Here is a 13879-nt window from a genome sequence, read left to right on the forward strand (position 1 = left end):
CCAGTATTATTCTACGTCAAACATCAAACCTCAAATCAAATACTAAACCGAATTGTTTCGACACAACTATTCAAAAGCAGTATTATGCTATTTCAAACACCAAACGTTATATTTCAATATATCAATTCAACCGTTTTAGTTCAGTCACACAATTCATCACTTTAGCTTTATGTTCCCAATTGTTTTTAACGGGTTATATGGTTTAAACAACCACAAATCCAACAGTTATTCCCAATTTATACCGTTTGGACAGCCACAGACGTCTTAATATACAGGTTTATTATTTTTTAATAACCCCTATTCACTATTTTTATTTCGTCTGTGATCATTCGCGCACTCATGCATACAACAACACCCAGTGTCCCCCTGACTCTATCCGTATCTAGCCTTTTGATACGTGTCAGTAGCGTAACACTATCTAAAATTTAAGTGGCCATTGTGATCCTAGCCATATCTTCAGTGGATATGTGCCACAACGTTACACTTTAATCAATTAATCCCTGTATCTCACGGTTCCACCATTTGTGGTCCAGAGACTTCAGTATTTTCCTCAGAACCTAGCCATATCTCTTCTGGATATGTGTCAGAGAAACAATACTCAACTAAAATTTTTAGCGTTCCTCTAATCCTAGCCATATCTCTGATGGATATGTGTCAGCAGCCAACGCCCTTAGCCAATAATTCCCTGTATCTCCAGTTCTCACCCCTGGTGATCCTAGCCTGGAGACTTCAGTATTTTCTCAGAACCTAGCCATATCTCTTCTGGATATGTGTCAAAGAAACAATACTCAACTAAAATTTTTAGCGTTCCTCTAATCCTAGCCATATCTCTGATGGATATGTGTCAGCAGCCAACGCCCTTAGCCAATAATTCCCTGTATCTCCAGTTCTCACCCCTGGTGATCCTAGCCTGGAGACTTCAGTATTTTCTCAGAACCTAGCCATATCTCTTCTGGATATGTGTCAAAGAAACAATACTCAACTAAAATTTTTAGCGTTCCTCTAATCCTAGCCATATCTCTGATGGATATGTGTCAGCAGCCAACGCCCTTAGCCAATAATTCCCTGTATCTCCAGTTCTCACCCCTGGTGATCCTAGCCTGGAGACTTCAGTATTTTCTCAGAACCTAGCCATATCTCTTCTGGATATGTGTCAAAGAAACAATACTCTACGGTACCAATGTTTAAACATCACATCTACCAAAAGCTTGCATGTCACAATATTGTGCTTGTCTACTCATAATAGTTTCATAATTTAGTTCACTTACATCAGACAGGTGTTTCACAAAATTAATTTGAATAAAGCCAATTTGCAGATTTTCAGTTATTTAACAATAGGCATCTGCTTACCTTTAATTTTGTCCGGACTTTTTGTGAAACACAGTCCAATGAAAGAGATGACCAATGGGCCGGAAAGTATCCAGCGAAGTCCCTTCTACCAGATCACGACGGGTATCACCAATTGTCAAAGTTGCGTCAATTCAAATCTGGCATTAGGAACAAAAGAGGTCAACACGACTTCTAAGGTATACTAGTTATTTTAATTAATGCAAAAACTTTCAATGGTAAATATGATGTTTCGTATATACGGGTTCTCTGATATGCCTCGCAGGACATTCCAGACAACTAACTCCTTGTTCCAGAAAACAATACCCAAATACACTGACAGAGAAAGTTTCCCACTTCTCTGCTGGCCAATTAGAGTAAAGACTTGAGTAGTTTAAACTTTCTCAGCCAATACGTTGATGCAGGGGGTTGGTCTCATCTCTTCGGCGCCCTTTGTTACACACTCCAAGCTGGCACAAGATTATCATAACAACCTGTCATAGTGAGAAGAGCCAGCTCCCTTAGACATCATTCCCATGTCAAAGGAAGACTCATAGATCACAATGAACCATTATAGTCTTGTATTTGAAGACACAATCCTTATCTTCTCTTCACATCAATCACAGCCTTCCAGGTGTCACAGCCTACATTAGCCCAGTCAAGAATGCATTCTTCCTAAGTTAGTCATCCCATTAGTTTAGGAGAATAATAAATCCCTAATAAAAGGGAATCGCATATTTCAGCCGTATGAAACATCCGGCTACTGGCTAGTGCTTCCAGCCAGAGCGTTTGTTTTCAAATGTAGAGTGGGGAAGTCAACTCTTCTAACAATCCAATACGAGGAAGGAAAACAGCGACTTCACATTACAGTTGGTCGAATAACCAGATTGTAAAAAATATATAAGAAAGTAACTAGCAAGTAACTAGCTAGCTAAGCAACTAGTTAGTTAGGGAGTGGTCGAAATTTAAGCAATTGCTACCGGTAGGAAAATGGGGGAGGGTCATGCTTTTTAAATTTCAGTCAGGGGTAGGGTTTAGTATTTTTTTATTTAGTCCAGGGGAAGGTCATGTAATTTTTTATCAATTAAATGTCAGTATTTTGGAATGTACGTATTGAATTCTACTATGTGTAACTTTGGTGTACATCCCTGCTCTCTCTCTCCCTCTCCCTCTCCTCGCTGAGCACGGCTGGGTGGGCATTTAGCTTTTAACTTTCCATTGGCTGTTCGATCAGTCCCTCTTTGTGCTTGGCGTATCCAGAACGTGGGCGTATAGAGTATCTGGCGAATCAAATGGCGCTTGTAGTGATGACGAAGGAAGCTAGCGCACATTAAAAACAGTGTTAGAAATGCTGTGTTCAAAACAACTGGGAACTCAGAAATCTCAGACTTCAATGCATTCAAGACAACTCGGGGGAAAAACGAGCTCCGACTGGGAAAATAGTTTTGAACGGTCATCTCAGAATTCAAAGTCGGAAGCTCCGACTTTCCGACTTGAAGGTCACTGACGTTATTTGGCTTTTTTTGTGTGTGTGTGTGTTGAGTTCCCAGTTGTCTTGAAAGCACCAACAAACTCTGGTTTATCACAACAACAAGCATGGCGTTGCACAATTACGCAAGGACCACAGCTCGTGAAAAAAGTTATCTTCAGGCCTCCCGAGTGGCTGTGCCACAACCGGCAGTGGCCGGGAGTCCCATAGAACGGCGCACAATTGGCCCAGCGTCGTCCGGGTTAGGGGAGGGTTTGGCGCGCTTTAGTGACTCCTTGTGGCGGGCCGGGTGACTGCGGGCTGACCCCGGTCGCCAGTTGAATGGCGTTTCATCCGACACATTGGTGCGGCTGGCTTCCGGGTTAAGCTGGCGGGTGTCGTTGGGGAGTTGCAGCGATGAGACAAAAAATTTGGGAGAAAAGGGGGGTAAAAATAAATAAATATATTATAATTTAAGGGTTTCTTTGCAGTCTCTGTCCGATGAAGACAGTCTAGAAAAGTTTAATGGAATTTTAGAGTTGAAAGGAGATGGTTCCTCAATGTGGAAAAAAGTGAATGGATAAAATCATGCGTTTGAGGAGTTGCTGCTGAATTTTTCAAGCGATATGTTTATCCTAGGCTGCCTGTCATTTCATCTGATTTTGGTTTTTATAAGAAGCATTAGTCTTGAATTCCAAATTGTTTGCATAGTCAACTTACACACAGCACTACTCCACCAGCTATGTGTGACGTTTTAAAAGGTATGTAGATCTGTCCTTAATGAGACATTTTTAGTTGACAAATGGTTTGGTAGCAGTAGTTGCCTACTACTAGGTTCTGCAAATCAATTGTTAGGCTATTTGTTAATTAAACATTTCTTAATCTTCTGTTAAGGTTTTACGTGGTGTATCATGAAAATGCATGTTTTGAAAAAGACTGCCACTTTACCGGACTTTCCTTCTCTTTTTATGTTTTCAACTACTGCTAACAAAGACTTTAGAGTATACTCTGCTGTTGGCAAGAAAGAGACCTATCCGACTACTGGGTTCGTCACTAGTTAACACAGCCAAAAATAAAATAAACCCCGCCCATTTCTACAATTTCTCTTCTTAAAATCTGATTTTAAACCTAACCTTAACCACACTGCTAACCATATGCCTAACCTTAAATTAAGATTTAAAAAAAGATCATTTTTGTTTTCATGAAGTTTTACGATATATACCATTTTGACTTTGTGGCTGGGTTATCTAGTGGGAACCGGCTACTGGCTAGTGCTTCCGGTATGATGGAGAGTTTAATGAAATTATTAGCTAGCTAATTCCCTTCCGCACCAATAGGTGGCAGTAACTGAACACGAGTCAATTCTTAAACAGACAGGCATAGTTTTCTGAACAGCGCGTGAGAGATTTCCTTCCACACAGTAGCAATGGCAGCCTCCAATACTAATGCGATACGGGTGCGATTGTATTTTGATTACCCGCCGCCTTCGGTATCCGACTGTCGCATGTGCTGGGTGCTCGTTGATTTGAACAAATGCCGTGTGGTAGCAGACCTAGCCAGCATAATCAGGGAGAAGTTCGACTTCAGTCGCAGGAGCATTTTGAGTCTGTTCATTGAAGACTGCTACCTGCCGCATACAGAGAGGATCTACGTAGTCCGAGACAACGACAGCATCAGGTGCGTCACACACACCCTAGCCACACATGTTTTTATCCAGTCTGATCCATGCTTAGCTCTAGACCTCCGCTAACGCCTTGGACCAGAGCTAATGGTGCTGAAACTTTAATTAGGATCTCAGTCAGTGATCTCACCCACGTGGTTGGTTCATTATATTTCTATGGGTTGGTTATACAGCCTAGCTAGCTAGCTACATAGGCTAGCTACAAAACAATGGAGGGATTGCACTCCAAGCCTGGTCTTAGCCTAGGCCAATATCTGTTTTCACACACACACACACCCTAGTACTTTGAGAATATCTACCGTTCCAACCCTCCGTGTTGTGTTGTTTGACAGAGTGAAGGTGGACATCCTAACCCGTTTGAATGGAAGTCCTTCCAACACATCTGCTGTCAACTCCAAGAAGAGGAGGAGAGATGCCGAGGAGGAGGAGCCTACACAGAACCGAGTGAGTGAAGAGTGGAAAAAGAAGAAGAAGAAGAAGCGACAGAACGAGGAGAGTCAGGAGGCCGATTCCAACCAGGCTGCGGTTGAAGAGAGGAGCAAAGAAGACAAGAAGAAACAGAAGAAGAAAAAGGAGGAGAAGAAGCAGGTGGTGACCAAAACCACTGCCTCATCCACAGGACCCTCTCCCACCTTGTCCACAGGACCCTCTCCCACCGTAGCCAAAGCGGACAAAAACACCAAGAAGGCTCCAGCTGCCACAGCAGTATCTGTTAACGGTAAAGCCACAGCAAAGACCCAGAATGGGGAAACAGACTCCTGTTCTGATTCCAGTGGCAGCAGTAGTGAGGAGGAAGCCCCAAGTAAAAACCCCACACAGAAACGACCCCCCAAATCACCCTCTGCTACCGCTACACACCCTGTCGCATCTAAAGCCACCCCAAAAGTCACCCCTATAGTCAAACCCCCAACCCCCAATAGGAAACCACGCCCACCTCCCTCGTCATCCGATTCGGACTCAGACTCATCGGATGACGATGCCTCTAGCAAAGCCACCACAGGCAAACCTCTGGTTAAAAACCAAACTCCTCTATCCAAGCCTGCTGCCACTCCTCCTACTACCACAGGCTCCGACGCTGGTCCTAGGGACAAAACCACCCCCCCCGAGCCCAGACCCAGCCTCCCTTCCTCAGGTCCCACCAACTCTGTATCCCCTGGCCAGAGAGCTAAAGCTCCAGGGCCAGGCTCAGCCCCAGCAGTACAGAAGGCCCACAGGAGGCCTGAGAGCTCAGACTCTAGTGGTGGTAGTAGTAGTAGTGAGGAGGAGATTCAGCTGGTTATCAAACGGCCAGGCCTGGGGATGGGGACGGTCCCTGCTATGGCAGCAGACCCCACCTGGAGAGGCCGAGGCAGGGGAAGCCCTAGGGGTGCGGAGAGGGGTGGGGGTAGAGGGGATAGGGGTTGGGGTAGAGGGGATCGAGGCCAGGGTTGGGGTGGTGCTGGAGGTGGAGGCAGGGGGGGTAGAGGTGGGGAGTGGGACAGGGGTCCTCCTGGTGGGGGTAGAGGAGGGAGAGGGGAAGATAGAGGGGCAGGAGGAGATCATGCAGGGTTTTATTTCAACTATGAAGGTGGACAGCGACAGCAGAATCATCATCAGCAGCTACCATCGTACCAGAACGACTCCCTGATTAACAACACTGTGGTGCTACCTTCATACCAGAACGACTCCCTGATTAACAACTCTGTGGTGTTCCAGGTAAGTCAACTGATTACTAGACGGTATTCCAGGGTTGGTCAATTCAAGTAATTTAGATAGCATTTTTTTCCTAATTGAAAAGCACATAACTGGAATTGGAATTTCTGTTTACTTCTTGAATTGACTAAATTGAAATGGACTTGACCCCAACCCTGTGGCATTCTGTAACCTACTTCTGTTGCTGCTGGAATGAAGATGTGGGAGGTATAATATTTATAGGTGTGTGTGTGTGTGTTGTAGAACCCATCAGAGAGTGTCACCAGGAGGGACTACAGTGAGATGCCCCTCCTAGCTGCTCCCCCTCAGGTGGGACAGAAGATCGCCTTCAAGGTAACATACCACTTATAGACCAGCCTTCAAGGTAACATACCACTTATAGACCAGCCTTCAAGGTAACATACCACTTATAGACCAGCCTTCAAGGTAACATACCACTTATAGACCAGCCTTCAAGGTAACATACCACTTATAGACATTCAAGGTAACTCACCACTCAGACCGACCTTCAAGGTAACTCACCACTTATAGACCTTCAAGGTAACTCACCACTCAGACCGACCTTCAAGGTAACTCACCACTCAGACCGACCTTCAAGGTAACTCACCACTCAGACCGACCTTCAAGGTAACTCACCACTCAGACCGACCTTCAAGGTAACTCACCACTCAGACCGACCTTCAAGGTAACTCACCACTCAGACCGACCGTGCTGCTGGTGGATATGGAACAGTTCCATACTCACCACACAGCTCAGTCTGATAAAGTCGGTTCAAATGGAAGCAATGCATTCACTCATTTCATGTCTTTATTTAGCCAGGGTGGTCCACTCAGTAACACTTGCCGCTGTTTCCCAGTGGTTGAAATGGAAGCAACCGTATGTACTAGTAGAAAAAATAGCATAGTTAGGGTATAGAGTCACTCCATTCAGACGCTGGAGTTTTTCCTGCTTGGGTCATGTGGTCAAGAAAAACTCCTAGCGGTACTAATTCAGTAGACTCAATGGACGAGGTGGGAAACAGTTAAAGACGCTGGTAATGTAAGTCCCTCCATTTTCCATGCTAATAAAGCCTCTTTAATTAAAATAGAAGAACAGTGAGAGATTACTGTACAGCTGCGTTGCTAAGGTGCTGCACGCCTCCATGTAACTCATTATCACTCCAGTGTGTGTGTGTGTTCACAGCTGCTGGAGCTGACAGAGAACTACACACCAGAGGTGTCTGAGTATAAAGTGAGTAAAAATAGCAGAAAGACTACTCCTTTTCTCTCTTCAGTGTCTGGTGTAACTGGTTCTTTTCTACCAGTATGTGGACAGCGCTTTTTTCTCAAGTTATGTCCTGAACTAGGACTAAATACATGTGGTAAGAAATGTTTATATGCTACAGTAAAAATATATATAATCTGTTTCATTTGGGTAATGTCTTTTCTCACTATTTGTCTTTCAGGAGGGGAAGATCATTCATTTTGACCACAGCACAAAACAGATTGAGCTAGAGCTGCTCTCTGCTTATCAAGGTAAGGCCAAACAGATGGCTGTTCTCTGCTTATCAAGGTAAGGCCAAACAGATGGCTGTTCTCTGCTTATCAAGGTAAGGCCAAACAGATGGCTGTTCTCTGCTTATCAAGGTAAGGCCAAACAGATGGCTGTTGTCTGCTTATCAAGGTAAGGCCAAACAGATGGCTGTTCTCTGCTTATCAAGGTAAGGCCAAACAGATGGCTGTTGTCTGCTTATCAAGGTAAGGCCAAACTGATGGCTGCTCTCTGCTTATCAAGGTGGTCTCCTGAGTGGCGCAGTGGTCTAAGGCACTGCATCGCAGTGCTGACTGTGCCACTAGAGATCCTGTTTCGAATCCAGGCTCTGTCGCAGCCGGCCGCGACCGGGAGACTCATGGGCGGCGCACAATTGGCCCAGCGTCGTCCAGGGTAGGGGAGGGAATGGCCGGCAGGGATGTAGCTCAGTTGATAGAGCATGGCGTTTGCAACGCCAGGGTTGTGGGTTCGATTCCCACGGGGGGCCAGTATAAAAAAAGATATATGTATTCACTAACTGTAAGTCGCTCTGGATAAGAGCGTCTGCTAAATGGTTCCATTGTTGAATCCATGGCAAGTCTACCAGTGCTCACTTTGGGAGAAAGGTGGAGAATGGTGATTCAGCCCATGTTTCCCCCCAGCCATCTGAAGACACCTGGCACTACCGGTCAGTGATGGACCTTACTAAGATGGACCACCCTAACATGTCTGTCTGTCCCACAGCTCCGGTGGAGCCGGGGAGGTTTGACCTGGTGTATCAGAACGCTGACGGATCAGAGAGTGTGGAATACGCTGTGTCCCGTGGCTCCAGGGTAAGACATAAAATACTGTTACTGTACGTTTTATAAACATGAATAAAACCAATGGGCTCAGAGAGCAGAGTACGCTGTTGAGGTAAGATATAAAATACTGTTCAATACAACATTATTTCATAGAACCTGTCTACATGCAATAAATGCAGCAATCCTGCAGGAAAATTGAACTGTGCGCGTTAATAATTATTTAGACTTAATTTCTACCATACTGTATTATCATATTGTATGTCAGAGCCAGGGTTATGGCGTAACCCTCTGGGTTATTGCGTAACCACTGAATGTTGTTCTGGTTCCACTGACCACCCTCTCTTCACTAAGCAGGCCTCTTCTCACTCTGTACCGTCTGTGTGACACTGTTTGGATGAGCTAACCCCCCTCTATTGTCCCTGACTGCATTTTAACCCCATCACCCACACGTTGAGGGAAGCTGTTCATTGTCCAATGAATGTCCCTTACAATCGCTTAGTTGAAAGAGAAAACCGGTGGGCTACTTTAACCCGGCATAAGGGGGTTACATTTTTTCCAATAAAACAGCTCTATGTGCAGAATTCCGAATGTTGTAGTTTTCCAGTAACCATGGGGACGACTTTGATGTCACTCCCATAGAATTAATATAATCATGTTTCTGTGCTCTCTCTCTGTCCCTCTGTGTGTGTGTGTGTGTGTGTGTGTGTGCGCAGGTGACTGAACGTTGGGACTCGCTGCTGGAACCCAGGCTGGTTGTGGGGAATTTGGGCTGAGGAACAAGATGGACGTTCTTGGTCGACTTGGCCCAGGCATTTCTAACACACCGGCCCATTTTTCCCCCCCCTTGAGGTCCCTAGTATTGGCCAAATTATAATAATTCGGCAAACAACCCCAATTTAGACTGGCCCACTGAGCTAAAGCTGGACCAGCCCAAATCTGGCATTTGCCTGATCTGCCGCATGGAAGGTCTGTTTCTGTTTGGGAGGATGTACTGGGGCTTGTTCTGACACCCCCATAGACGGTTTACCCTGGACCCAGATTAAGCCTAATCACATTTTTCAATGGAAGTGTTCCATTGAGTATGCTTATTTTAAAGTCCAGGAGTAGGCTTCATCTGGGTCCGGGAAACCAGCCCTAATGTCAATGTGTGGTTGACTCTACAGTCTCTCTGATGAAGAGCTTTATACAGCGGTAGTATTTTTAACTTACCAAACCCCTTACCCTTATTTTACCCTGCTCCTCCCCACACTGAGTGTTTCAGCATTAGGGCAGGCTTTTGTTCCAGCCCAGCACTAAAAAATCAGGTCAATTCCACTTCAAGTCTGTCAATTCAGGATATTAACTAATTCAGATTTTTTAAATTCAATAGTTTGAGTTTGTTCATTTCCTCAATAGATGAGTTCAAATGGAATTGACCAGAACCATGTATTCAGCTAATCAAAGTCTGGATTAAAGCTATTGATGAGTTGATTCATATGTCTTAGTTCTGGGTGTGATGAGCACTTTTTTAATGCCCCACTCAAACCGTCTACTGTTGTATTGCGGAAAGGAGGGTACAGGGCAGGTTGAGGAAGTACTGTCAAAGATGTTCTTTGGTCTCTTGTCATTTACTATCTCTTGATCTTAGTCTATGGTTTTATGTGTTTGTTTTTTTACACATCGTTATAACTGTGAATGTCCCTTGATTTATTTTTAAAGACTTGTTTGTAAGATGATAATGTTTGTGATATCCTATGACCGGATATGTGTGGTTTCTTAATAAACTATGCTATAGATCCAGTAGTTATTAAGAATAGCATCCACACAGTAGAGGTCAGGCCAATTAATGTAATGTAAGTAGCTATTCAGGGTAACCATTGAACTGGGGCTTGTACAAGGAAAATACATACATTTTCCGATATGTGTGTCATATTTAGAGCCGTTTTTAGTTTTAAATATCACCATTTATTTCACATTGATTTACAGTAATGATTAACTTCCAAGTTTCTATTCAATAGTCGTATGGTTGGAAAACAATCAAGGTAGGAGGTAGATGGTATCCCAATAACATAAAATTGCATCTTTCACATTGATTTACTGTCATTATTCATTTCCAATGGGACATTTATTTACAAGTTTCTATTCGATAGTCATGTTGTTGGAAAACAATCAAGGAGCTAGGTGGTATCACAATAACATCAAATTGTAACTATCTCAATACCATAAAATAAAAACACCTGTCCTGACACTTTAAAAACACGCTCATGGGCAAGTGTTTACGTAAATCGATATTTTTTTCATGATAGTGAATCGTAGCCAATTATCGTCTCTACCCACTGCTCGTCGATCAGTGGTCCTTCCCATTCGGTAACGGGATGCTGCTGATGTCACAGCGCCAACCGAGCCAGTCCGCAACAGCACCAGCGGAGAGCAGCAACCGGAATGATGGCGACTACAGAACGAATTCAAACGAAGTCCGTTCAATAACGACATTATCTGACAAACCGAACTCTAAGATGGAAGGAAACGTCTTCCCCGATCAAGAACAGCTTCTAGGGTTTCTGAAAAAGCTCAAGGAGGTATTCGACGTGTGTGATGAGGATGCTGATGGTTACATTCGGGTCGAACATTTCGTGGATCTGGGGCTCCAGTTCGGACAGGGAGACAGAGATGAGGTAAGTCTCCCTCTCTGTCGGTTGGCGATATCCACGGTTGATGATGATGAATGAGAATTTGGAGGAGATTTGATCGAATGAAGCTCCCATCTGTGCAAATGTTTGAAATATGATGATCATCACAACATTAATAGGCCGGATGTGTGTGCGTTAGTTTATTGGAAATGTATAAATCGCCAACGTTGATATGACAGTGAGACAAACAGGTTGCCAGCCAGAACCGAATGTGATCACGAGGTGACCGTTGGATTTATTTTCTGATGGATCATTCGATTTGGTGTAATATCAAACCTGTGATTTGATCATTCAGTTGCCATGGTTTAAAATGGTTTAAATAGGACGATACATTTTCTCACTGACGTCAACACATCTGTACGCGCGCCAACCACAGGTAGGCATAGGCATATTCATCCATCGATAGGTCTATCATAATGGGGATGTGATTCAGATAGACCTAATGGATACATATATACAGTACCAGTCAAAAGTTTGTACACACCTACTCATTCAAGGGTTTTTCTTTATTTTTCTTTATTTTTTACATTGTAGAATAATAGTGAATACATCAAAACTATGAAATAACACATATGGAATCATGTAGTAACCAAAAAAGTGTTAAACAAATCCAAATATATTTTAGATTCTTCAAAGTAGCCACCCTTTGCCTTGATGACAGCTTTGCACACTTGGCATTCTCCCAACCAGCTTCAACTGGAATGCTTTTCCAACAGTCTTGAAGGAGTTCCCACATATGCTGAGCACTTGTTGGCTGCTTTTCCTTCACTCTGCGGTCCAACTCATCCCAAACCATCTCAATTGGGTTGAGGTCAGGTGATTGTGGAGGCCTGGTCATCTGATGCAGCACTCCATCACTCCTTCTTGGTCAAATAGCCCTTACACAGACTGGAGGTGTGTTGGGTCATTGTCCTGTTGAAAAACAGATGATAGTCCCACTAAGCGCAAACCAGATGGGATGACGTATCGCTGCAGAATACTGTGGTAGCCATGCTGGTTAAGTGTGCCTTGAATTCTAAATAAATCACTGACAGTGTCACCAGCAAAGCACCATCACACCTCCTCCATGTTTCACGGTGGGAATTACACATGCGGAGATCATCCATTCACCTACTCTGCGTCTCACAAAGACACAGCGGTTGGAACCAAAAATCAAAAATTTGGACTCATCAGACCAAAGGACACATTTCCACCGGTCTAATGTCCATTGCTCATGTTTCTTGGCCCAAGCAAGTCTCTTCTTCTTATTGGTGTCCTTTAGTAGTGGTTTCTTTGCAGCAATTTGACCATGAAGGCCTGATTCACGCAGTCTCCTCTGAACAGTTGATGTTGAGATGCGTCTGTTACTTGAACTCTGTGAAGCATTTATTTGGACTGCAATTTCTGACGCTGATAACTCTAATGAACTTATCCTCTGCAGCAGAGGTAACTCTGGGTCTTCCTTTCCTGTGGCGGTCCTCATGAAAGCCAGTTTCATCATAGCGCTTGATGGTTTTTGCGACTGCACTAGAAGAGTTCTTGACATTTTCCAGATTGACTGACCTTCATGTCTTAAAGTAATGATGGACTGTCGTTTCTCTTTGCTTATTTGAGCTGTTCTTGCCATAATATGGACTTGGTCTTTTACCAAATAGGGCTATCTTCTGTATACCACCCCTACCTTGTCATAACACAACTGATTGGCTCAAATGCATTAAGAAGGAAAGAAATTCCACAAATGAACTTTTAACAAGGCACACCTGTTCCAGGTGACTACCTCATAAAGCTGGTTGAGAGAATGCCAAGAGTGTGCAAAGCTGTCATCAAGGCAAAGGGTGGCTACTTTGAAGAATCTCAAATCTCTAATATATTTTGTTTTGTTTAACACTTTTTTGGTTACTACATGATTCCATATGTATTATTTCATAGTTTTGATGTCTTCACTATTATTCTACAATGTAGAAAATAGTAAAAATATAGAAAAACCCTTGAATGAGTAGGTGTGTCCAAACTTTTGACTGGTATATATTACTATTTTACCTGAGATCGTGTGTGTGTGTATGTGTCTGTATAGTGTGGCCAGGTTGACATTATGCTTCTTTATCAATGCACTCTGAATTCATTTCACATGAATCATTAACATTTCTCTATAATGAATTGAAAAGAAAACAGTTATTATAGATTTGTAGAACTATTGGTGTATGCTGTTTCACTTGTCACTGTACAGTTTTGCCAATACACCTTTATAAAATTGTGAAGCTTACATACAACCAACCAACATCAATACAAAAATATTGAAATGCCATATTTTAGTGTCATGCGGAAGCTAATTTAACCCTGTTTCAATATCCTTGTAACAGACAGACAGACAGACAGACAGGAAGACAGGCAGACAGACAGACAGGCAGAGCAAGAAGACAGACAGGCAGACAGGAAGACAGACAGGCAGGGAAGGGCAGGAAGACAGGCAGGCAGGGAAGGAAGACAGACAGGCAGACAGGAAGACAGACTGACAGACAGACAGGCAGGCAGGGCAGGAAGACAGGCAGAGCAGGAAGACAGGCAGACTGACAGGAAGACAAACAGACAGGCAGGGCAGGAAGACAGGCAGAGCAGGAAGACAGACAGGCAGAGCAGGAAGACATACAGGCAGACAGACAGGCAGAGCAGGAAGACAGGCAGACAGACAGGAAGACAGACAGACAGGCAGGGTAGGAAGACAGGCAGACTGACCGGCATACAGACAGACAAG

The 13879-nt window shown here is 43.8% G+C and overlaps 1 protein-coding gene across 1 annotated transcript; it reads left to right on the forward strand.

Annotated features, from left to right (window-relative positions):
* Positions 1-4075: 4075 nt before the first annotated feature.
* On the forward strand, positions 4076-10213 carry LOC311144020 (uncharacterized protein). Its single transcript, XM_084179941.1, has 7 exons — positions 4076-4471; positions 4808-6170; positions 6411-6500; positions 7350-7397; positions 7612-7681; positions 8421-8509; positions 9193-10213. Exons 1-7 carry the CDS (start codon positions 4221-4223, stop codon positions 9250-9252), a joined length of 1971 nt encoding a protein of 656 aa, XP_084036067.1. The 5' UTR covers positions 4076-4220; the 3' UTR covers positions 9253-10213.
* Positions 10214-13879: the final 3666 nt, after the last annotated feature.

This window comes from Coregonus lavaretus, assembly GCF_964263955.1.
Source record: "Coregonus lavaretus genome assembly, chromosome: 2".
In the NCBI taxonomy this organism is placed as follows: domain Eukaryota; kingdom Metazoa; phylum Chordata; class Actinopteri; order Salmoniformes; family Salmonidae; genus Coregonus; species Coregonus lavaretus.

Coding starts and splice junctions, on each gene's coding strand:
- LOC311144020 (XM_084179941.1), top strand. CDS start 4,221: ATGGCAGCCTCCAATACTAATGCGATACGGGTGCGATTGTATTTTGAT. Junction 6,171..6,410: donor ACAACTCTGTGGTGTTCCAG/GTAAGTCAACTG, acceptor TGTGTGTTGTAG/AACCCATCAGAGAGTGTCAC. Junction 7,682..8,420: donor GCTGCTCTCTGCTTATCAAG/GTAAGGCCAAAC, acceptor TCTGTCCCACAG/CTCCGGTGGAGCCGGGGAGG.